Source organism: Talpa europaea (genome assembly GCF_964194135.1).
Source record: "Talpa europaea genome assembly, chromosome: X".
NCBI lineage: Eukaryota > Metazoa > Chordata > Mammalia > Eulipotyphla > Talpidae > Talpa > Talpa europaea.
The window spans coordinates 17,188,763-17,215,388 of NC_140081.1; the positions used below are offsets into that span (position 1 = coordinate 17,188,763).

At 35.5% G+C, this 26,626-nt stretch overlaps 1 protein-coding gene across 1 annotated transcript in view; it reads left to right on the forward strand.

Annotated features, from left to right (window-relative positions):
- Positions 1-26,626, forward strand: part of IL1RAPL1 (interleukin 1 receptor accessory protein like 1) — a gene marked incomplete at its 5' end in the record, with an annotated part of 983,085 nt that overhangs the window by 923,706 nt on the left and 32,753 nt on the right. Inside the window, 2 exons of the mRNA XM_084259235.1 lie at positions 14,145-14,277; positions 16,167-16,312. Coding sequence (XP_084115361.1) covers positions 14,145-14,277; positions 16,167-16,312 — 279 coding nt within the window. The remainder of the gene's footprint in view (positions 1-14,144; positions 14,278-16,166; positions 16,313-26,626) is intronic.

Genomic DNA, 26,626 nt, shown 5'->3' on the forward strand with positions numbered 1-26,626 from the left:
GCCCTACTTGTCCTTCATCATCACCAAGAGATTCTGAATAATCTTTTTGGGTGGATCAATTTCCTTGCAGTAGAATGTTCTCCACTGGACAATAGTCAGTGTCCTGCTTCTTGAATCTAATCAGCATTTTCTCCACACTCAGTCCAATCTCACACCTTTTTTAGAGTGAAGTCAGCAGGTGACACCAGGTATTAACGGATGCTGTCTCCTCATCAGCCTGGTGTCCTCTGGCTATACTAGATTCTGGGAACTTTCCTATCATGTGTATGGAAGGCAGCCATCAAGTGCTATGATTTGAACCCTTATAAGAATCTTTGAGGCTTCCAAACACAATGCACTGATACTGTTCCCATTTTGCACTTTCCTTTCAAGTGTATGAGATTCCTTCTCCATTCTGGAGGTGCTCTGCCACTGCCTCTATTCATCTCATTAGTGTGGAAAATATCCCCAATAATTCATTCAAATGTTACCTTAGAGCCCTCAGGTTTCTTTCTGAAAGGCATCATTTGGATGCATGAATAAACTCCAAGTCATCACTTACAGACATTTTAAGTCCTGTGATAAGAGTAATACTAATAATGGTAATAATGAGAACAACTCGTGAGCACTCACTCACCATGGATTGCGAATGTATGTTAACTCAGTCAGTTTCAAGTTATTGGTGGTAAATACAATCTGTTGGTCAGCCACGTTGTAAGATAATTTGAAAATATATTTTCGTGGGCCTCCCTGGTGGCACAAGGGATTAAGACGCAGCACTATGAAGCAATCCATAGCCACTACAGCTCGAGTTCGACCCCCTGCCAGGGAGCTACCCACATGGCACAGCAGACCTCTCCTGACTCGCCCGCTGCTCCCCTCAGCAGTGCATTTCAGTCAATCTGCCTGTTCTGCTCCCCACTCTGTCTCTGGTGAATCCTCTCACCACCACCCCCCGCACCTCTGGCCTGTACCCCAGTTCTTGTATGTATAAATAAATAAATCTTTAAAAATATATTTTTTTCGTAAAGAAATCTGATGCTGCAGCTGAATTCTGGTTGACAAATTTAAAAGTGCAGATCTTATTTTTCTGTGACTTTGCTCTCTTGAAATTTGAGCAGAGGTTGTTACATCGTGCAGGAGTAACATCCTTAACTGTGAGCTTAATAAAACTGTTACTTCCATCACTTCCCGATCTTTTAAATCCCTAGATAAATCTGATTTTCAGAGAGAACTATCTGTGGTGAGATGCTGGCAACTATTAAACTATTACGTGCCATCCTAATTTTTTAAAGAACAAAATGCTCACTATCTCCTATTCCAATGTGTAAGATCTCTGAATGCTTATGTTTTTGAACTAGGAAAGAAATTTTAATTGAAAAAAAAAAAAAAGTTTCTCATAGGGCCTCCCCGGTGGCGCAGTGGTTGAGTGCTGGGTTGCGAAGCTGCCCGCGGCCTCTGCGGTGCCGGTTCGATCCCCGGCTGCTCCCCGGCCACTGGAGGAGGGTCCCCCATGGCGCGCAGACCTCTCCTGCTGCCCGCTGCTCCCCTCAGCAGTGTACTTCGGTCCTTCTGCCTGCTCTGCTCCCCACTCTGGCTCGGTGAATTCTCTCACCCTCCCGTACTTCTGACTGTACCCAGTGCTTGTACAAATAAATAAAAAATAAATAAATAAATAAATAAATCTTTAAAAAAAAACTGGAAAAAAAAAGTTTCTCTTTTAAATGTTTCAGGAAGTTAGAGAGTGTCCTCTAGTGGAGAGAGAATCGCTGCTCTCAGCAGTTTTAGAAATGCTCAAATGATACCTAATTAGAAGCTTGCACAGGTGTCCTGCTGCCAATTAAAATCCACTAGTTGAAGTGAAAATGTATTCTTTCCCTCACAGACTACCTTCTATGTGGCCCAGTTGAAAGCTTGTCATATGACAGGCATTGTTCTCATTGTAGAGAACAAATGATTTTTTTTTTTATGATCAATTTTAGATTTCTCCCTTCTGAACCCGGTAAGATTGAGCTGACAGTGCATCTTTCTGCCAAAAAGGCGGCAGAAGCATTTAGTACAATTCACTGTACCTTTTACAGATACCAACTTGAGACAGCAAGAATACCATTATCTTCAAAACTGCAGCCCTGGCTGAATGATATATTTGGTGTGTGCAGCTCCCTGGGCCATAGCTTAAATTTTTCTGTTATTATTGAAAGGAAGACAAAGAAATGAAATTGAGAGGAAAATGAAATTAATGAGCTTCTTTTCTCTGTATCTTGTGGAATTCTAATGCTAATTTTCTACATTTCTGTTGAAGTATAATAAATAATATTAGTGCTATCACTTGGGTATTAGAGATGAGACATGGAAATATATATATATATATATATATATATATATATATATATATATATATATGAGTATCTAAAGGACAGGCTAAGGAAGTGCTATGGTGCTTGGTGCTTGACTCAATCACAGGCTGGGATTTCATTATCAGCAATTCCATCTTACAGCAAATTAGAGACAGAAAGATGGAAAAAAAGAATATTTTCTCTTGATAACAAGTTAAATAGTTTGAACTTAAAGAGAGTAAAGTTAAAAATAGATTGCTAATTCTGATATTTGAGAAAAAAAAGAATAGGGAGAGTATCAATGATATCCACCAGTAATTCAACAACAGTCAGAGACATATCATGGTGTGTGCAAATACCATGTGCTTTAGGTAACAAACACAATGAAGAAAAATACAGAATCACTCTCTGTTGTTTTCAGTTTCTTTGTATTGTTTTCCATTGTACTGCAGTTTTACTCATTCTGTATTCAAATCTGTCAATCCTGAACTTATTATCTAGGATCTAAGAAGTAATTTTCCCCCCATAGATATACAAAATAATACATTTTTTCTGGATAGTATTATCTGTTTTATAATAAACTCTTTAATAAATCCTAATTATTTTATTTTATTATTAATTACAACTGATTTTTGTTTCCAGATCATAACTCATTGCCTAGAGTTAAGTCTGGTGCCATTTCTGAGCATTGCAATTGATTCCAAAGAGCTGTATCTCTGCCTGAGGGGCAAACACCATGTTATCATTGTTTTTGAATAAATTTTGCAGTGAATATGGGAGCACAGATATCTCTTTGGCGTAGTGATTTCATTTCTTTTGGGAATATACCCAGAAGAGGAATACATAGATACTGGATCATATGGTAGTTCTATATTTAGTTCTTTGAGGAAACTCCAAACAATTAATTACTACATACATAATATCTGTACCAATTTACATGCCCATTAACAGTGTAAAGTGGCTCTCTTCTCTACATCCTTGCCAACCCTTGTTATCTTTTGTTAATTTATGGTAGTCATTCTAAGAAGTAGAGGTGAGATCTCATTGTGGTTTTGATATGTGTTTCGCTGATGGTTAGTCATGTTGAGCTCTTTTTCATGTACCTGTTGGCCATTCACAATAGCTAAGATATGGAAACAACCTGAGTGTCCAACAAAGAATGAATAGATTAAGAAATTATATATATATATATATATATATTTATATATGCTTATATATGTGTGATAGAATGATATTCTGTCCTAAAAAAGGAGGCACTGGGCCTCCCTGGTGGTCTAGGCATTAAGTCTCAGCACTATCACATTATCACCTCTACGGCCTGAGTTCGAGCCCTGGCCAGGGAACTACCCCACATATAGTGCAACCAACCTCTCCTGTCTCACCTGCTGCTCCCCTCAGCAGTGTATTTCAATAGATCCGCCTGTTTTGCTCCTCACTCTGTCTCTGGTGAATCCTCTCACCGCCCTCCCCCCATCTCTGGCCTACACCCCAGTTATTCTATGCAAAGGAAAAATACTGTATTAAATACTGGAAATTTGCAAAAAGAGTAGATTGCAGGTGCTCTCATCACCAAAAGCATAAAGTAACTATGTGAGGAGGTGATATGTTACCTAACTTGACTGTAGTAATTTTACTTTATGATTGTAAATTTTAAATGCATATAATTTTTATTAAAAATAAAAATATAAAAAGTCAATACATTTTGATCTTTGTTTGCACCATCCATATGCTATCCATGGTCCAGGACTGTGCTTCTTCTTTAACACAGTTACTGATCATATCCACCTACATAAATTTCTAAATAAATATTTTGTTGAATTCTACATCTTAGATTTTTATGAACTGCAACAGTAAATCTAAAATATAACTTGGGAATGAACTTTAAAAATATGTAAGTTTTCTATTCAAGACTGAAATCTTCCTGTATTTATATTTCATAAAGCCTTTGATCTGACAATCTCATTATAATTTGCTTATTGCTAGTGTAAATAGAATCTCTTCTATCTTCTAATCAGTTACTATGGAAATCATGTATGATTTTGATTTTTAGATATCATAAACTATAGTTAACCTCAGGGTTTTCTTCCTGCCACTACCAAAAAACATGATAAAAATCAATATGTCCTAGAAAATAAGATAAAGAAAAAATAGTTTAAAATCACATTAACTGTAGCTAAAATAAAGTACATCAATTTGTTACAAATGATCTACTTAAAAAACTTCAAATTTGTCAGACTTTCAAATTTATCCTCTTAATGAAAACGTCTTTTTCTCCTGAATTGCCTTTTTCAATTCTTCATTACTGCAGACTGCCAATATGCAAAGGTAGATCCCATATAATTTCATATCAGGGAGATTGTATCTCATTTTTAAATTTCATAAGCAAACTTTTAATGATTTTAGAAGTAATGCCTTTTAGTCCTTCATTATCTATTGTTTTGGCTTGCATATTCTAGCTCCTTTGAGAGCTTTTTTGGGAACCAAAAGTTCTATTGAAATATATTGAGAAGATTGGTAGCTCCTTCTCTAATTATTGCCACATAAATTCTATTCTTTCTACAGGGAAGATGAGTCACATTTTTATATGATTTTAACATATTTCATATGATTCTGTAGAATAACACAAAATGCACCTATTTTTATAATTTGTAATACAAATACAAAAGTATAGCAAAAGGTCAAATTTAAAACTTTGCTAATAAGAAATTATTATATATTAGCTGTGAAAATGAACAAAATAGCAAGCCATTATAAATCTTAGCTCTCTCTTATGTAAAATATGGTTATTAGTTGTACCTTACTCCCAGATTTGTAAGGATTAAATGAATTAATTTGTGCATAATCTGTGCCACATAATAAACTCTCAATAAACGTTAAGTGAACAATGTAAAATGAAAAGAAGAATTAGCTAAGTATGCAATTATATTACCTTCAGATAATATTTTATCATCCTTAAAAAGCATTTTATTATTTTTTTCACTTCTTACTGCATTAGCAAAAGTCCAAAAGAGAGTGTATAAAATGATGCTAGTAAGTGTCCATGCATTTAATTTAAATGTGATAGATGATCCTCTGAGCCCCATTTATATTAACATCTTGTTTAAAATATGTGTACTTTTAACATTTGGAAATAACTTTCCTTCATTTTTCTTAAAAAGTACAAGCTTTCAACACTTGATTTAGCTCCTACATTTTCTCAAGTAAAATTAAATATCCATCATAGTTTCTGTAACAATTGTTTTAGGTTTGATGTTGACAATTACATCCTATAGTCTTTTATATTGTCTTTAGAATTTTGAATAACACTGGTTGTTAATAATATAACGAAATGTATAGTAAGTCTTTGATTTATGGATGTAAATAGTAAGAACCACAAAGCAATACTCCTTCAAACTCACTAGAATAGCTACAGTCAAAAAGGTAGAAAACAGGTGTTGGTGAGCATGTGGACAAATAGGAAATCTCATACATTGTAAGTGAGAATATAAAATGGTACGGTCACTTTGGAAAACAGTTTGACAATACTTCAAATACTTAAGAATAGAATTATCTCTGGCCCAGTAATTCCATGCCTAGAGAAGTGAAAACATGTTCAAGCAAAAATTTGTATGGTAGTATTCAAAACAGCATTATCTGTAAGAGTCAAAGCATGGAAAGCAACCCAAATTTCTGTCAACTGGTGAATGAATAAACAAAAGTGATATAACGATATAATGGAATGTTACTTGACCCGACCATAAAGAAGAATGAAATATTGATACATGCTGTAACATGTATGAACTTTGAATACATTAAGCTAAGCAAAATAACCATCCACAAAACAGTATCTATTACACAGTTCCATATATACACGATATCGAAAATAGGCAAATCCATAAAGACAGAAAGTAGGGCCTGCCTGGTGGCTCAAAGGGATAAGCACCGCACTATGAAGCAATCCGCAGCCTCTGCAGCACTAGTTCGATCTCCAGCCCGCCAGGGAGCAACCCACATGGCGCAGCAGACCTGTCCTGTCTCGCCCGCTGCTCCCCTCAACAGTATATTTCAGTCAGTCTGCCTGTTCTGCTCCCCACTCTGTCTCTGGTGAATCCTCTCATCCCCCGCATCTCTGGCCTGTACCCCAACTCTTGTATATATAAATAAATAAATCTTTAAAAAAAAGACAGAAAGTAGTAGTAGATCCATGGTTGCTAGGAGCTGGGAGATGGAGAAGGGTAAGACAAATAATTGTTAATTGTTAATTGTTTCAGAATTCTTTGGGGAGTAATTAAATGTCTTAAAACTGATTGTGATATTGCTTGCAAAATATCTGAATATTTTGAAAGCCATTGAATTATGCATTTTAGGTGCATTTGATGATATGTGAGTTATATCTCATAAAAGCTATTTCAATATGTGTGCTACATCTTTAAAAAACAATTTTATATAGAGTGCTGTGCTGGTAAATGTTTACCAACACTTCGTTCTCCAGGTGTACTTCTGACATGCAAGAATTTTGTTTATGCTGGCAAATATGAGTAAAACATTGGCAATATATGTCAACTTTATTTGTTCATCAATGATGTGACTTCTTTGCTGAATCAGATTATAGTTATTGGATACTAAATGAGGTTTTTACTGTTTGTGCTATATCAATATAACAGCTATAGACATGGCATTTTTAAGTTTGATCTGCATTATTAACAATTTTCCATCATTGTCTTAAGGGTAGACAATCAACAAAATGACTTTACAACCTGGTATGTTGCATTTGACAACTCATGGGATAAATACTTCCACCATGGCTCATCTCAAGCTGCCAACATAATCTTCTCTAAGTGGACATTGGGAAAAAAAATGCAGTTCAAGTATACTATTAAATAGCATTTCTGCCATAGTCCTACTATAGCTCAATTGTGTAGCAAAATAATTAGGATGTTTTGGGTATCTATTACCTTTGTTTTTAATATAGTATGCTAAATTATAAGTTTCTGTAATTTAATTTTTAATAACAATTGAATTTAAAACTCTGTTTACAGAATTTCTGAAAATGTAGTCATTGATTCTCACGAACTGGTATAAACCAGCTCCAATCAGCAAGTGAAATAATATCTGAATGAGGAAGCTCTGCTTCCGCAGTGTTGCAGGCTAGTTTACAAGATAGACTTGGGCTGTTCAGATAGGCTACAGACATGTAACCTTTAATTAATGAAGCTTTGGAAAGGGGAGACAAGGGGAAATGCAAGTTCAGGAGATATTAAGCAGGTTGTTAATGAATTTGAAATTATTTATTGACTTCCTAATATATTCGAGACACTGTAATAGGTCCTGGTAATATACAGAAGTAAGTACCAATATCATATCTGCTTCTGGAGAATGCATCTTTCTCTAGTTGTGGGTTTCAACATGAAAGCAAACCAAATCTTACAGGTAATATATGATGATAAAATTTAGATAGGTTTCAATAGCTATGACAGGTGAAAAGACAGCAGAGGACTTTCTTAGAAAAGCCAAGTCAGTCTTTTCTAATCTTGGAAGAGGTGCTATTTGAATTGAGATTTAATGAGGAACTAGGTGGACTGGGTGGAAATGAGAATTTAAAACAAATTTAAAAAATAGGATGTTCAGAAGCATGAGAACAGGAAATGCATCACGAATGGAATGCTCCTAATATTCAGATACTAAAATCTGCTTTCTAACTGGCATGTCTTATTTCATCAGTCGAAAGTACAACAGTCACATCATTTTTATTTTCCTAACTCCTATTTCCTAATTGACTAATTTATTTCCCAAATAAAATTTCTGAAATCTATTTTTCTAACTTTCTAATCTGTTCTCATTTATCTCTATCTGTCCTTATCGGGTGGAAGTGCATCATCTCTCCCTGTGCCCCACAATGATCCATGAACTTCTATCAACTCCTGGTTCATATTCAACCTGAGGAAATAAACAAGAGAGTTCATTGTTTTTGCTCTCAGACACAGGCAGTACACACTGGGGCCCATGTCACAGCTCTCTGAGACACCTGTGATTACCCACAGTTTCCCAGATAAAAAGTACTAAGTGGACACAGCTTTCTTCCCCAACACTCAAGCAGTTGAACAGTCTTAGGTGTAAGTCTGACTTCTCTCAGGATTGATTCCATGTGTCCTTTTCTGCTAAGAGAGCTATGTGCAAGAAAGGAACTGCTATCTTTTGCTCAGTCGACAAATAGGTATAATTAAGAGAAACCACTCAAAAATCTCTCGATAGAACAGAGCTGTGCTCAAGTTCACTTTCTATCCTGATTGTATTGAGAAGCAGCTGGCAGCTACTCAATCTCTCTCTCTCTCTCTCTCTCTCTCTCTCTCTCTCTCTCTCTCTCACACACACGCACACACACACACAGAGTAATGCTTGTAAATTTTAAAAACAAAAACTATTTCACTATTCTTATGAGGCTTCCTATTTAACCTCTGCTTTGTGAAGCTCCCTGTTACCACATTGACCACCAGCATAGTGATCTGTCGTCACAGCTCTCACGTGTACGTCGACCTTTTAAGAAATTATGTGAAATGTTCTATGAAGCCAACATTGCACTAATACCAAAACCAAACAAGGACAACACACACAAAAAAGAAAACTACAAGCCAATCTCGCTAATGAACACTGATGCAAAAATCCTCAATAAAATTTTAGCTATCAAAATCCAACAATGTATCCATAAGATAATTCACCACGACCAAGTAGGATTCATTCCAGGGACACAAGGATGGTTCAGCATCTGAAAATCAATCAACGTTATTCAACACATCAACAAAAAGAAATATAAAAACCATATGATAATACCAATAGAGACCGAGAAAGCTTTCGACTAAGTGCAACACCCATTCATGATAAAAAGCCCTTGAAATTCTTGGGATACAAGGAACATACCTCAACATCATAAAGGCCATATATGACAAGCCAACAGCCAGTATCATTCTCAATGGTGAAAAGCTGAAAGCATTTCCATTAAGATTTGGAACAAGACAAGGATGACCACTCTAACCATTGCTTTTCAATATAATACTGGAAGTCCTAGCCAGAGCAATAAGGCAAGAGAAAGACATACAAGGAATCCAAATAGGAAAAGAAGAAATGAAACTATCACTATTTGCAGATGACATGATAATATACATAGAGAACCCCAAAAACTCCACAGAAAAACTAATTCAACTAATCAATCAGTTCAGTAAAGTGGCAGGATACAAAATCAACATGCAAAAGTCAGTAGCCTTCCTATACACAAACAATAAATCTGAAGAAGAAGAAATCAAAAACACCATCCCTTTTATTATTGAAACAAAAAAAATCAAATACTTGGGAATAAATCTAACAAAAGAGGTAAAGGACCTTTACAAAGAAAACTGTAAAACACTGTTAAAAGAAATAGAAGAAGACACAAAGAAATGGAAAGACATCCCCTGCTCATGGATTGGAAGAATAAACATTATTAAAATGACCATCCTACCAAAAGCAATATACAGATTCAATGCTATTCCAATAAAAATTCCAATGTCATTCTTCAAAGAAATAGAACAATTATTGATGAAATTCATATGGAATCACCAAAAACCCCGAATAGCCAAAGCTCTCCTGGAAAAAAACAAAGAAGGGAATGGAGGCATCACACTCCCAGACTTCAAACTCTACTACAAAGCCATAATCATCAAAACTGCATGGTATTAGAACAAGAACAGATTCACAGAATTGAATAGAAAATCCAGAAATAAACCCACAGATTTATGGTCAACTAATCTTTGACAAAGGAGCAAAGAATATGCATTGGAGCAAAGAAAGTTTGTTCAATAAATGGTGCTGGGAAAACTCGGTTGCTACATGCAAAAGAATGAAACTTGACTACTACCTCACACCATACACAAAAACCAAATCAAAATGGATTAAAGAACTAGACATAAGACCTGAAACCATAAAATACATAGAAGGAAATATAGGCAAAACACTACGTGATATGCACATCAAAGACATCTTTACAGACACATCACCCAAAGCAGTGATAGTGAAGGCAAAGATAAACAGCTGGGACTACATCAAATTGAAGAGCTTCTGCACAGCAAAAGAGACAATAACAAAAACAGAGACACCCCACCGACTGGGAGAATATTTTTGCACACAACACTAATGATAAAGGACTGATCACAAAAATCTGCAAAAAGCTGATGAGACTCAACAACAACAAAGAAAATAATCCAGTCAAAAAATGGGCAGAAGAGCTAAAAAGAAATTTCTCTGAAGAGGAAATGCAAATGGTCAACAGGCATATGAAAAAATGTTCAACATCACTTGTAATCAGGGAAATGCAAATCAAAACTACAATGAGATACCGTCTTACACCAGTGAGAATGGCACATATTAAAAAAACTAGCAACAACAAATGTTGGCAAGGTTGTGGAGAAAAAGGAACTATCCTGCACTGTTGGTGGGAGTGCAAATTGGTCCAACCACTATGGAGAGCTGCGTGGAGATTTCTTGACCTACTAAACATAGAGCTTCCATATGATCCAGCAATTCCACTCCTAGGTATTTACCCAAAGGACACAGAAACATCAATTCCAAAGAGTGTCTGCACCCCTATGTTTATTGCAGCACTGTTTACAATCGCTAAGCTTTGGAAACAACCCAAATGCCCAAAAATAGATGACTGGATCAAGAAGATGTGGTACATATACACCATGGAATATTACTCAGCATTCAAAAAAGATAAACACATGCAATTTGCAGCAACATGGATGGAGCTGGAAGGGATCATGCTCAGCGAAATAAGCCAGAAAGAAAAAGAAAAATACTGGATGGTCTCACTCATAGCAGGAATCTAGAAAACTTAAATAAGAGACCAGGAAAAAGAATAACTCTAAGAAAGAAAATATCAAAATCAACAAACAACTATGAACCAGAGACACTCTATGGGGGTTGGGGGGCGGGGAAAGGAGGGATTGGGGTCAAAATAAGGGGGTTGTAATTGTATGGGGAATATAAAAATAAAATTTAAATTTTAAAAAAAGAAATTATGTGAAAATAATCCACTTTCTTGTGACTGTGCTTTATATGATCTCAAAGTACTGTAACATCCTCAGTACTCCTTGATTCTCTCTGATCCTATGCAAATTTTGCAAATTCAGTAGAGTGATTTCTTTACAATGGAGTCTCCTCCTACCTGAAAACTTTCCCCAGCTTAGATCTGCCTGTAAATGGAAATGCCAAATCTTCAACTTGGCCTACATGGAAGGAGACGGTTGGCCCTGCTCCAGCCTCATCAGTGCTGTATTCTCCTCCTAATCCCCCCAGCCCCCACCCCCATGTACACTTGAGCTTCAGTCACTCTGATTTTTTTTTACTTCCTCCAGAGTTCCATGACTTTCTCTCATGCATGCTCTTCCTCTCTGCCTAGAGTACTTTTCTGTTTTTCCCTCCACTCTCTTATTCCATCCATGAATCTCATTCTCTGACCCACAACAAGCCCAACCCAAGACTGGAAAGTTTCCATAGCTTTCCCCAAAGCATGGCAGAGATCTCCAGAGCTTGAAGCAAGGTGGATAGTCAAAGACTAAATGAACCAAGATGATTGAGAAGGCAAATTTATTACATGGATGCAGGAGCCATTACCAAGGTTGCTGCAGTACAAGGTGTGTGTAAGTGAGAGAAATGAAGAATTAGGTAATGGGAAATCACTTGATCTGGGAAGGTAGGAGAGTGACAGGAGAGACAAATTCAGTTCCCAATGAGAGATGTATTCAATTGACTTCTTTGCTAGGGAATGACAGGTTGAGCTGCTAATGGTATGCTCATTATTTATAAATAAATTATTTCATAAAATTTAATGTAAAATTGGGCAATTTCTGGAAATTTCTATTTGAGTTCCAGTCATTAAGTCCCACCTAAAAACTAAAACTTGATCCCTTAAAAGACAGACTGTGTAAATTGTTGCTAGGGAAAATTTTAAAACTGTAACATATGTTGATTCTGTTGGCGGGTGATGTTAGCCATCGCACAGTGTAGTATTTTGAGATTTACTGAATTCATGACTACCATAGCACTATAACAAGTAGTTCCTTTGTAGAAAAGCTAGTGCTCATATAAAAATGTAAATACAAAGAATACTGCATTTAAAATTGTTTTGTGGCATTGGACTGACATTTCCCATAGAAATCTGTAGTCAATTTCCAACCACTAAAATTAACTTTCAGTTATCCATTTCACAATATAATTGTTCTTCAAGGGAGGTATGATTCCATATTAAAATATTTAGAAAGTATTTATATATATAAAAATAATAAAGGAACCTATTTAGAGCTCCATTTTGCCCCTTAAAAGCTTATAGACATTTTTAAGACTTGCCTTATTTGGTCACTAATGATGTATTTTGTATTTAGAATCAAAATCCATGAGGAACCTTGGATGACATGAAGAATAAACAAAGATAAAAGGAGGAGGCTGATTCAACACCATCTTAGAGATATTAGAAGAGCAAGAATTTATATATGAACAATATTCTTTACACAGTGGATATAGTTAAGATAATATTAACTTTATCCAACAAAAAGTTTCTGTTGTGAAACTTGGAGAACAGACTTTATATATAGCTATGCCTCTCCAGGACTCGGAGCGAGTGTATCTAGGCACAGCATACATTTCTCTGGGTTTGCATTGTGGAATTGTTGATCAACACGATTTTAGGAGATGTCCATTACCAACTCATAGCTTAGCCCTAAGACTTCCAGACTTCAGAAACCTTCTTTTTTACACTTTACAGAGATAGAGTTGTCGAGGCTCTTTAGAATCTTTTCAGGAATTTATGAAATTGAGAAAGTTTGCCTGCCTCAGATGCCAGCAAGGGTCTCTTTGCTGAGAGGTCCCTGGCCACAATTCAAGCTGGAATAGGCATTCACAGGTCTCCATTCACTCCCCCATTATCTGGCTACACATAAAGGCAGCAAGATCTTGAAATGAGAATGTACTGGAATATTTTAGTTCTTTAATGCTGGCCGGGGCTTGGGTAAACCAGGTGTTTGCAAAGTGGTATAACCTGTCTAGAAACAAGCCTTACTTTCTGCAGGCATCAAATTCACTTCCACCTTTTAGTCAGGGACCTTCACTTACCTTATTAAGTCATCACCCAGTCTGTATTCACCGTTACCATAATCTCTCCTGAGGAGCATATTGAAAGAAACTAATCTCCACACTAGTGTCGTTGAGTTTACAGCTAATAAAAAATCCCAAATATTTATTCTCATGTGATGTTTGTTTATTAATGTGCCTAAAATAAGAGTGTACATGTGTTGGTTTCCTTAATCACAATGTTATTCCTTAATGGTAAAAATATTTTAATAACATTCTTCAAGGATCTGAATCTATGTTCCTTTCCTTTCCATCCAAAGACTTTGCTCCCTTTCTACTTCCCACACTCAGGACTGAGAAACTCCTTCTACTTACCTTTTAAAGACACAGTTATCAAGGTTATACACCCCCCGAATATCAGGTTTTGAGAAGAGTGCCTCACTTTTGTGCTATCTTTCCCCCAAATTCACAAATTCAATGTAGTCATGTGAATACATGAGAATCAGTCAGATCTCAGTGGAAGAACCTTCTATTATTGCTGACTAGTTTGCAAAATCTTTGAAGTAACTCTTATTCCATTAACCAAGCTGTCAAAACCACACAGTCTATAAATTTGACAAAGATTGAAAATATATTAATTTAGAAAGATGTTTCATTAAATCAATGAAGTGATTAAAACATTACCTGCCAGTTTGCCTAAATTAAGAGTGTACAAATAATTTTATAACATATTTCCATCGTTTTTCTCCACAGGCGACTCAGCTAATCTAACCTGCAGAGCTTTCTTTGGGTACAGTGGAGATGTCAGTCCTTTAATTTACTGGATGAAAGGAGAGAAGTTTATTGAAGATCTGGATGAAAATCGAGTTTGGGAAAGTGACATTAGGTAAAAGATACTTTTTTTTTCTTTTGATCTGTACAGTCAAGATAAGCATTTGCTCTGTTAGTGAATAGAAAGTGAGCTAAAAGAAAATACTTTCATTTTTTGGTTTCACTTTTACTGTAAGAAAAATTTCACAATTAATGCCAAAACACCATTAAGTGACTGACTATGGAATTACAAGACATGAATGTCCTTTGCAAAGAATTGAAGAGAAATTTTTCACTAAGGGATATACTGAGTGTGAGACAAACCAAAACCCCATAAAATATGGAAAATGTGATACTGGGCTTTTTGTTAATAAGAGTTCTGTTTTTAAATGGTTGAGAATGAATATTAAGGTGTGAGGACTCAACCAACACAATTTCTGTCATTTACTTTTCTATGTTGTTACATATTTGAGCTATCAAGTAGACTATAAAGCACTTGATAGGAATGACAAAGGATATACAAAATGTTCTCATTCCCTTTTTTAAGTCTGACTTTAAATTCTAATTATTTATACCATGGGAATGATAGAAAATAACTATTAAAAATGCCATCTATTTTGAGGGCATAACATGTAAGCCTCTTTTTGAAAAATCAATTAATTTATTCATTTACTCTTAAGTATTATGGTATTCAATTATGACTAAAATTATGCTTGGGCATAGATGCTTATTTGTAATCATAATGTAAATAAGCAAAGATAATAACAATAATGAAGCTGTAACTGAATCAAAATGCTAATCATGTGTAAACATTCTCCCATCTAAAGTTTGCATTTTCTCAATATACATAAGCATTTTAACCAAGTTTCCCTTTTCTAAATATGAAGACTTTTAAAATTTGATGAAAGGCATAAGAGAAAAAGCATTTCAGTAGAAAATAAAAAATGTATAAAACTGTCGTATCAGGTTATTTCTATTGGGATCTTCTTCCTGGCAACAAATACACAAGAATATTGCACTCCAAGTGGGTTCTGAATTGTCCAGATGAGCAATTCTCCAATATGTACTAAAATGTTCCTTTCCCATTTTTCATATTTAAACTGTCACTATCACCTTTTTTTTACCCACATGCATTGTAACACTAAAGTTTAGAAAAAAAGATAATAAACTTCCTAACTTCTCCCCGCCTCTTTTGGTGGGTACTCAGGGAAGGTTCTAAAAGTATTTTTCTTTCATTCTGAATTAGGAAGTTTGCAAAACCAAGTTAAAACAGGTGGGAGGGTGGAGGTAGAAACACATGGAGCAGGAAAGAGAGACCTGCTTTGAAGTTTTCCTCTTGCTCTGAAAGATTGCTAAAAATCTCTGACAATAAGGTTACTAAGCATTTACCATTAATTTTAAATATCAGAATTAAACACTTTATTAGAACATTCGCTATACAGGTTTATAACTTCATATTTTTTCAATAATAGGCAATTGGCTTATATCTTTAAAAAAAAAAAAAATCCAGGATGGAGATTTCAACTGAAATGTCAAAATAGCTCATTAATTTCCCATTCTTTTTTTCTTTAAATTAACTTGATGTATAATTAGTCCTCCAGCCTAAGACATTAGGAGTTCTTATCTCACCTTTGCATCATATTTCTTTTTAAAGGTAAAGCAAAAAGAAAAGTAAACTTTTCTTCAAGGTCTCTCTCACCTCCTTATTATGACAGCATGATTGTCCTGCTAAGAGAGATAATTAACTGCAACTTCATTAGCATCTACAAAGACAAGCTTCCTCATTAGAAGTGAAGAAGAAAAGGGCATGATATAATTTAATTAAGATCGCATCAATCCATAGTCAAATTTGAAGCACAGATATAGTTATTTCCACATCAGATTCACATTCACCTACCTTTCCTTTTTCATGTATGTGTATGTGTGTGGGATTTTTTTTTTGTTTTGCTTTGCTTTATATTCTAGAATTCTTAAGGAGCATCTGGGGGAACAAGAAGTTTCCATCTCATTAATTGTGGACTCTGTAAAAGAAGGCGACTTGGGAAATTACTCCTGTTATGTTGAAAATGGGAATGGACGTCGGCATGCCAGCGTTCTCCTTCATAAAAGGGGTGAGCGTAACCTTCTAAGCGTGAATGGTCTACTGAAGTTATAATGAGAGGGAAATAATTGGGAGCCAAAAAAAAAATTAAGTTCTCTTTTGCTACACAAATATATCCTAAATAAAATAATCACATTAGCCCTAGAACCATCGAGGCACCTGCCACAGGGGAGGGCTGCCTAGCCCAAGCTCTAGAGTCAAATTTGGATTCCTTGCTCTCCTTTAACATCAACTGTTTAACCTTCAGCACCGTGTTTTCACTTCCCTTAAGCTTCAGTTTTCTGATATACAGAACAGGGAAAATCATAGTATCAATTTTTTGGTGTGATTTAAGGATAAAAAAGGACAAGAAATGTGTAGAACTTGCCACAGAGCCTGTACACAGAAAGTATTTAGTTAAATGTGCTTATTATTAGTAATAGAAATAGGCAAACCTATTAAAATGAACCAAAATAGTGTTCAGCCAAGCACTGTTTCTTATTGAAAGAGTCTTCCTTTAGTGGCAGAAGTATGTCTAAGGACTTCCCCACCGCAGTCATTGTAGATCTTTTTATTTTTCTGCCTTGGATAAGATTTACATGTATAATATCATCCCATGAGTAATAATAATGCATTAATTACCCACAAGCATCAATTATCCATTAATGCATTATTATTACTCAGCTGCTCAATAATAATTGAAGTAAAATAGGTTGTGGTTAGTGCAACATCTGCTACATGAAACCTGATTCCACAGTAGCCCCAATACCTATGCACTGGGTTAAATATATATATATATATATATATATATATATATATATATATATATATATATATATATAATTGTTTGAAATTAGAGACAGTTGTAAAGCTTGCGCCATGTCTTCTAGTTTGGCATGTATATAATTAGAGGAAAAAACCTATTTTTTTCTACAGTGCTAAGTGAAGACTTTCTGGTTTTTGGAACATATATTCTTGGTGCTCTCTTACTCAGCACATTTGCAATGATTTTAATTTCAAAGCACATGTTTAATCCTAGACTCTTTGAGCTTAGAGAAGAAAGAGAACATTGAAGACTTCCCCCCACTCACCCCAACACACACGCTATTGCACAATAGATTCCCTTTGAATGTTACTGAAAGCTATTGAAACAGACACTTCGTTTGTCAAGGTGACTACAATATTAAAATAGTTTACTTTTTTGGGATATAAGCAGAGGGGAAAGGTGAGCCACAGCTAGCAATATTATTGTTTCTTTCTCTAGTTCAACCATATTATATTTAGTCAATAAAAGGACGTATAGTAAAAAATATATACATAGAAAAGAACAGAAATAGCTTCCCCAGGTTGGAAAGCAGCTTAAATGTTATGTAATTGAACTTCTCCTTAACATCATCCCAAGTGATCTATCAGCTCATACTCGATCCCATTCCCTCTCAAAAAAAGCCAATTCTATCTTTAGAAAAACTATTAGAAAGCATCTCAGTGTATATCATACCTATTTTATGCCAAGAGGCACTGTATGGGCCCTGGAAGGCAGATAAAAGTAAAGAGGGGTCCCTTTCTGGAGAAGCGGGAGAGGAGGTAATTGGTAAAATATGAACACATGTACCTCTAGCTCAGTCTGTAAAATATGAGCAAATTTATACAGCATCTGCTATGCCAAGGAATTCCTACCTCATAAATGTGATCCTGTGCCTCTGAATCACATACAGTGTTGTCAACCAATGTTATCATCCCATTTTGTAGACAAAACAAAAAATGAGGCCATGAAAAATGGACTTGCGTAGAATATTTTAAAACAATCCGTGTAATTCACTAAATTAACAGATATAAAGAAAGAAAAACCACCTCAAAGGATGCAGAAAAATCATTTTCCTTAGTGGTTGCACGTGGGGAATTCCGCAATCTGCCTCTCACCTTAGAGAGATATTCCAGCATTTCACACATCCAGCATTCATTTCTGATTACTAAAAATCTTTCAGCACACTGGGACTGAAGGGAAACTCTCTCATTGTGATAAAGGCATCTACAAATCACCTACATTTGACAGAATATTTCACAGTAAAAGATGGAATGAGAAACAAGACAGCATCTCTAGTTCACTGTCGGTCTACCCCTTGACCCCAGTTCTAAACTTTTACTCTCTTCTCCAAAACAACCCTTCAAAATTTGATGGCAATCACCATGATCCTGCTGGGCCTTTACTTCTTTACATTCAACTTCCTTCCTTCCTTTTATTCATTCTTTTTTTGTGTTGATAAAATATTTATACTATTCTGATTATTCTCTTGAATGTGCTATAATTAAAGGGCCTGAAATATTCCTTAGGAAGGGAAGAAGTAAAAAGAATATAGGGCACATATAAAAATCCAGTGACTTGGACAACATTTCTTTAGATAAAGTAGGATTGACAGTAGTGATCATAAGAAGAGAGGAAGAAAAATGAATTGTAGCTCAGGAGGATATGACTATTAAAATTGTTCTTGCAGGCAGGTACACAGCTAGGAAGTGTCAAACATCCCCGGGCTATTTTTAGCATGTGTGGCCGAAGGTTCAGTTGCCTATAGCTATAAAAACTTCCAGTACTCCAAAAATAAATGGTTGAAGGATCAAGGAAATTGTTTGAAAAAACTCCCAATACTGTCTGATTCCCTATACATGAAGAAGAAAATTATGGCCAGTGTTAGAACACTCTTCAATATTTAAATCTTCCACCATTTTTCAAATATGTACTTACATGAACAGCATTTATCTAGTAGTGCGATAAATGCATTTAGAAGCCAAAAATGGTGGGTGTGGTGAGAAAAGGTACTCCTGGAGCCTCTGCAGTGTTGTACAATAATGTTACCTCCATTCAAAAAAAGCCAAAAAGAGGACCTCCCCTGGTGGTGCAGCGGTTGAGTGCTGGGCCGCAAGGCTGCCACACACACAAAAAAAGCCACACACACACAAAAAAAAAAAAGCCAAAAAGTGTCTTTCTAGGTCATGTACACCAAAAGTCCCTCTTAAAGTTAGTGGGTGCCTTCCTTGTGAGCAAATGAATCAACTCACAAAGGCAGCAATGGCTGCAGAGTCCTGCCCTTGAGAAGTTCCTGTTCATGTCCAATGATCTGTTCCAGCCATCCATGTGACAAAGAAATGGCTTTGGATAACATACAGCCTAAGTTCAACTGTGCCAGCCCTTCAATGTCCAGAAGGTCAGGGCACATTTAAGCCTATAGTTTGGCTCTTTGATATTAACCACCCTGAAAAAGTCAAATTGCTGTCATGTTAGCAATTATGTAATTTCAGATGAGTTGCTCTATTACTCAGGAGACTTAAAGCTGAAAGAAGAAACTGGAAGCTGTCAGTACTAATTATATTTTTTGCCATTGACTTATAAATCCCTTACCTTATTTTACAGGGTTTCAAAGTCTTCCTTTCTGAAACCTCCCTAGAGAAATATGTTAAAGCATTTGATTAATACAGCTCTTGTAAACCACAAATTGTATGTTCTTCTGACAGGTAAACTTGCCAGGATATACCTTTGCCAAACTTACCTAAACATTTGTCTTCCACTGCTACCTTTCATCCAGAACTGTTGACATAATAAAAATGTCAGAGCTCTCCAATGGGCAATAGAATTCTTGAAGACATCACTTTCATATATCAAATCGGTCTTTCTTAATGCCAAGAGGATGCTACAATAAATAACTCTGCTGGGACTGAGCTAGACTAGATTTTAGATCACCTTTTATCTTTTTTGAAAAAAATCTTAATTCCAAAAAAATCTGACTGAACATTTAACAGGAAATTTGACCATAGGACAAGCTTGCTTGATAATATTCGAAGTTGTTGATTGCTGCAGCCAGGGAAGTTACTTGGACAGTGAAGATCCCATCAGACATGCAATGTAGGTATAGCTCATATTCTGTACAGACAATTAGCTTGTGCACTGAGAGAAGGAGGATGTAGAGGGACAGGCCATGGGGCCATGTTAGTCTGTGACTGCCCTGCTCCTTATCCCTCACTCTAGTCCCTGGCCTGGAATCTCAAGAGTTAGATTCTTGATTCAAATGGTTCTTCTCCTTCAAGACTGCTGTTTCTTGTTCCAAATTTTGCTTATATGCAATTGAATTCCAGACTTCATCTTCTGAATCTTGTCACAGATGCCTTTGCTTAGTTTTCTAATTGGTGCTGTCTGACTCAACATGCTTCAAATACTGAGCTTTGTTTCCCTCCAAAACCATGGCCTTTCCTATTCCCCCCATTTCTTACATTTTCCATTTTTCCCTAAAGCAGACCACTCCCACCAGACTCCCAGCCACTCTTACCCCTCAGGCAGGTTTTCTAAGTGTCATCTTCACCCCCTGGCTTTTGTTGACCCTCCGATTGTGAATGCCTCCCATGTGGCTGTTTGCTATATGGAGCAAAGCAGTTTAATGGTGAAGAGTATGGAGTCTGGAGCAAGGTTGCCTGTTACAGCCCAACTCTGAGCTTACATCCTCTGCTGTCTTGGGCAAATCACTTAGTTCCTTGTAAGCCTCAAATTTATCTTCTATAAAATAGGAATAATAATAGTACCTGCCATATAGAGCAGCTCTGAGGGTTAAATGAACTAATGTGTGTCAATATTTATCACCTTGTCTGGCACATATTCATCACTCAATAAATGTTAGCAGCTTTTACATATCTCCACTACAACTGTGATATTCTGGATAATACAGGATGCAGCAATAATGGGTTCCATTAAAAGTCCCTTAAAGTTAATTTGTCTTTCATTAAAATGGCCAGCTTTAATTCAGCAATTTTTTTCCATTGATTCTGTATTTGACTTGATAATACATTTACCTTGGCTTGAATGTGCTGTCCTAAAGGAGAATTTTGATTTATTCATGCATCTAATGATAATTATTAAGAACCTACTATGTGTCTGACACGCATAAAATTAACATTCATAAAAATGAACAGGAAATAAGGATCAATATAATTTGGAATGTCCTCATCTACTTTTCCAATTGCATTGATATTAAGCATTCCTGGTACAGACTTGTGCTTCTAGTGAATGTTTGGCGATGAAACTGTTATGTTAAGGGAATGCTCATTAACAATCCTATTCTGAATGGTTATGTTTAGATGCATTGATTACAATAATATGGCAATTCATTCATCATGAAGTAGTTTAGGAACTAGCTAAGTATCTTTCTGAGAGACTAGCACAAGTTAATAATGATAAACATCTAGGTTTCTTCTATTCCCCCTAAAACCTGTTTTAATTCTTCTGTGTATGTGTGTGAGCATGCACACATACACACACACACACACACAAAGTTCCTCCCTCCAAAGAATGTAATCGATAGGAATTAGACTTGCTCAATAAACTCCCTAGTCCTTGAGATATCTTTAGTAATGTAATTAACGTGCACATCATTTAGGAAGCGCTGGTTTAAAGCCGGATGAATTTAGACCCTGTGGATTGCTTATCCCTTCTTATAATGAATCTTTTTTCTAATATGTGCCCATATCCTTGTTAGTGTTTACCCAGTACATTTGTTTCTGGAGAGATACAGTGAGTAGATCATAGACGTCTTTAGGTATTTGCCATTTGACATCTTTGACTACTGAGTTTAGAATATTGGAAGAGCCAACTATCCCTAGATTTTAAATTCTCCTTACCCTCTGTATGGAAAGATAATAACCCATTAAAAACTGAGTAGATATTTTCAAAAGAGTTGTTTTTACTGAGTTGTAGCTTATGCAATGCCAAAATATTAAGGAACTTTAGTTGTGTTGCTGCAGCATCTCCAAATCAGGTTTAACAAATTCTCTCTTTTGGTAAGATCTGACATTTTTCAGTGAATTTTTCTTCTATCCTGTAATATTTTCCTTGCTTCTTTGTCCCTCAGTTGTGCAAGACATCGAAACAATTGACCTCAATTATTTTTTTTCTTTTTAACTAATCCCAAACCACACACACTTAGAGTTATTATGAATATCAGGAGCACAAATTGTTTGATACTAGTGATTTTGTACCTTTCAATTCCTTGAAATGGATATTCCAACAAGGTTATTTGATTACCACCAAAATCACAGTTGTGAAAATTAACCTTTAGGGCTATTTCTTAGATATAGAATATTATTTAAGTGAGGTTATCTCTAAGTTTGTTTTTTTTTTTTTTGCTTCAACACTGGAATATCTAAATATCTACTTAGAGTTCTGTGGTTCTAGTTTTTTCTCATCATAGAGATTTATTTTGTCGCTTTGTTTTGCTTTCTAGTCATTTCAACCGCTCAATTTCCTTCATCCTAAGCTAGAATATTCAAGTAGCTTCTTTGTTAGGAAAGAAAAGGGCTACTATTTGCTGATGACTAGTTTCTCAATTAACAAAGAACAAGAAGGTGATCCTGAACAATACCAATCCAGGGGGCCAAGAATGATAACCCCATCAGGTTTTATCATTCAAGTTAAACTAATCATGTGGACCAAAGCTTTTAATATTTCATTTCACGTGACCGTAGTCAATGGAAGACCTTTTCTTGTTTTAGAAAGTTTTAGACCTGTTTTCCTAATGTTAAATTCTTTGTAAGATTTTTTAACTTGGACTACTCTATTCCATTACTCAGTATGTAATCCACTTCACAAATGTGATGAATGGGGTGGTTACATGTATTGAAGCTTATAAAATATGTAGTAGAGTTTTTCAGTCCTGTAACTACTGATGTCTGTACTGAGTAATTCTTTCTTGGGGGGGAGTTGAGGAGGGCTATCTTGTGCATTGCAAAATATTTAGCAACATTCCTAGACTTTACCACTAGATACCAAAGCATCTTCCCCAACTGTGACAACCACAAATGTCTCTGGATATTGTCAAATGTCCCCAAAGAGAAGGGGCAAAATTGCCACCAGTTGACCTACTCTATTGATATCAGAAAGACAAGTATTTTTATCTTGAAAACCCTCCAAGACTATACTAGACGTGATTGGAAGGTCAACAGAATAGGTATTTCTCATAACATACAAATTGACAAAATTAAGTTCCTTGTGTTTGTATTCTTTGAAAGTCAACTATAAGTCCCTAAAACAGTGTTTCTCTACTTGTTGTTGTTGCCATCTTTATATTACCCACAATCACATTGGGTGTTTGTTCAAAATTGATTCTAATTTATTGGGGGATGGGACTGAAGATTTGTATTTCAAACAAATTCCTTATTAATGTTCACGTTCTTGGTTTGTGGGCCACAATTAGCATACCAAGGTCTTTGCCTAGACAATAGATCTTCTAATAAACTTGGTACTATCTAATAGGTAAAGAGCAACTAGCTCTCTTGAGTTCACTGTTTCCATGAGAGAGGAATGAAAGAAGAGTATAGCTAGTCAGTGAGACTATTTCCAATTAATTGCCTCATTTCTTTTACATGGTCAACACCTTTGAACCTGTTTGAACATCAGTATGTTGCCCTCACACTCTACTCTTAATGAGGTTACTTGCCTCATGTATTCAATGAAATTGTGCTTTATAGAACACATTTTCTACTTAGAGAGATATCTGAGAGGGCACTCTCTTCAAGTATTAAATAATTAACCTCTTAAATCAAGAGGACCCTTATTGTTAGACACAGTTCCTACAAATAGCTTTTTGAAAAAAAGGAAATTCATTTGGAATGTCTTAACAACACATATAAAAATATATACATATACATCAGCCTGTGCAAATAGGTTATATAGACTGTTCAGCCTATGCAAATAGCAATTACCAAGGAGAAACAAGATACATGGTGGGCAGTAAATACTACTATTTTCCTGTTTTGAACAGCTAAATCTCAATTATATGTGATAAGGAAGAGCAGACATAGTGTGAGAATCGAACCTCCATATTGTAGGTCAATGATATGACTGTAAAACAGGCATCAAAAATTAACACAATCTGGACAAACATGTCCTATGTCATCAAAAGCTCAATTTATTTTATCAGGCATAAGTCTGGCATCTAACAGAGGTTATAAAATATAGTAAACCTAAAGTGAGAGAAGGAATCCACTGGAACTCAGATCTTTATTTTGGAAAATAACAAACAGGCAGTTTACAAAATATTAACTCGCTGATATGGTCTCACATACCCGTAGCACAATTCCACATATATGATCAGACATCACAAACAAAGTAGCATATTCACAGCCACCATTTGCCCTTCTTTCTCAGAACTACATTAATATTCTCATTATTTCTAAGTCAAAACAACTGTTGCTGAGGATGGTTCATATCCTGCGCAAGATCTCACTCCACTGCAGGCTACCTGAAAATGATTCATATGATGCTGTTGTGTGAGAGGCAACAAATCATTCCCATTCACCAAATATGTATTGAGTGCCAGCTGCAGGCAAAGCACTGGGTTAGGTGTCCTTAGTAGTTGAGTCTCTTCTGCCAGAGGGATGTCTGCCATCATCCAGGGGCACTAAAGCACCCATTGTCGGGGAGAGGGAGTTTGCTGTGCATTGTTATGTGAATTCCTGCATTGGTTGAAAAGTGGCACAACTGGGTCATGAAATACAAGGTATAACTTTTAATAAGCAGTTCCTGTATATCGAACTTTGACAACCAGGTCGGCAAAGTGAGAAACTAGACTTGACACATAAAAAAATGCTAACTACTCTCTCAGGTCATATAGTAGGTGAAAATGTGTTGATTTTCAATAAATTACCATGGTAACTTGTATTAGATTTTAGTTTTGAGAATTACATTTGCCATCTGTAAGAAATATGTTAGCTATTTGTCTCTACTTTTAGGGCACACATACTATTTTTAGCATATGTTCTATGAGGAATAATATATCTAGAGGTAGACTTCTCTAAATAAAAAGTGGACATTTAAATGCTATTAAAATGGATTTTACTTTTACTGCACAAAAAAAATCAAGTAGGATAGTTAAGAAAGCACAAAAAGGTCATTTTCCAAACCACCCACAAATCATCATGAATTAAAATTTGATATGAATGAGGAATGACTAAGAAATTGTGAACTGTGATGAAAAAACCTGGCAGTTACTTTGAGGGTGTTTTGGTTTTGACTTCTCACTTGTTTATGACCTAAAGCAAGTTTCTTTGCATCATTGTTCTTCATTTTTATCATTTATAAACTAATTGTCTCTAAGCCCCAGTGCAGGAATCTTGTAAAAGCATATTAAACCCTGGGTGAGTAATAGTATATATTAACCTGTCAGATTTTACAGATTCTTAGAGTTTTGAGTCATTGTATCTCATTTTGAGAATCTTGAAAGTAAAATAACATAGTTGCTTTTCCAAGGGATTCTCTTATGGTTTTAAGTGTTTGTAAATTTGATTCAGATCTTTAGATGACAAGTTCCTATAACTGCAAAATAGAAATTGCAATTCCTTAATGTGTGCAGACTACAGTTCACAGTACTGACTGGTATTGGTCGCCAAATTCATAGAGACTGAAATGGAAGAGATCTTCATTAAAGCCTGGAAAAATGACACAGAAATAGCCTAACCTGAATAAGTTTGGAATTCTGATTCTAGTACATCATGTAAAATGAGGGTGACTTGAAACTCTTTTATATGATCCCACAAATTCAAGGTGACAACTCACAACTGCTTGGATATACTCTGATTCTCCCCCAAACAAATGAATATGTCTGTATTATTTAAATATCTTAGTATTACAAGGTGCTTAAAGGAGGACATTAAAAATGTTTAACAGTTAACATAGTATATTCACATATTGATTCTCAACATGAAACTTACATAATGCAATATTATTTCACGAAAAAAGAAGGGTATCACAATAAAATTCCGTATTAGCTGACTTTTTGTATAGACTGCTGTCAGTAGCAACTCAGCAGTCACATAAAAATTGGTAGAAATAAATGTGTTTTCAAGGGTTGGCTAGTCACATACCGGTTTAGTTTCTCAATTATAAAGCAATGCAATTAGACAAAGTGAAATTTGGAATCCATACCTTTGCTTACAATGGGATTATGTTTTAACCTACTTTTTTGAGTAAATGTTTCTAAATTGTTGCCAAAAATAGTTATATAGAGAAAAACTGCACAGTGGTGTTAAATAATCCCAGCTAGAGTTGTCTTGTTAAACCCTGCATCTATAAATGATAATTGAATAAATAGATATATGAATAAAAAGTTAGTTGGGCCAACCAAGAGGACTCTTAGCAGAACACGTATTATAAGCCAACTAGAACAACTCCATTCCAAGTTGTCCACAGTAAAAAGTAAAAATATAAGCTATACTGGAGTACTAGCACTTGAAGTTATAGGCTGCTTGCATCAGTTAAGGTTACACAAAACTAATACATTAGAAAGCAGTGCATAATTCTTAAAAATTGAAA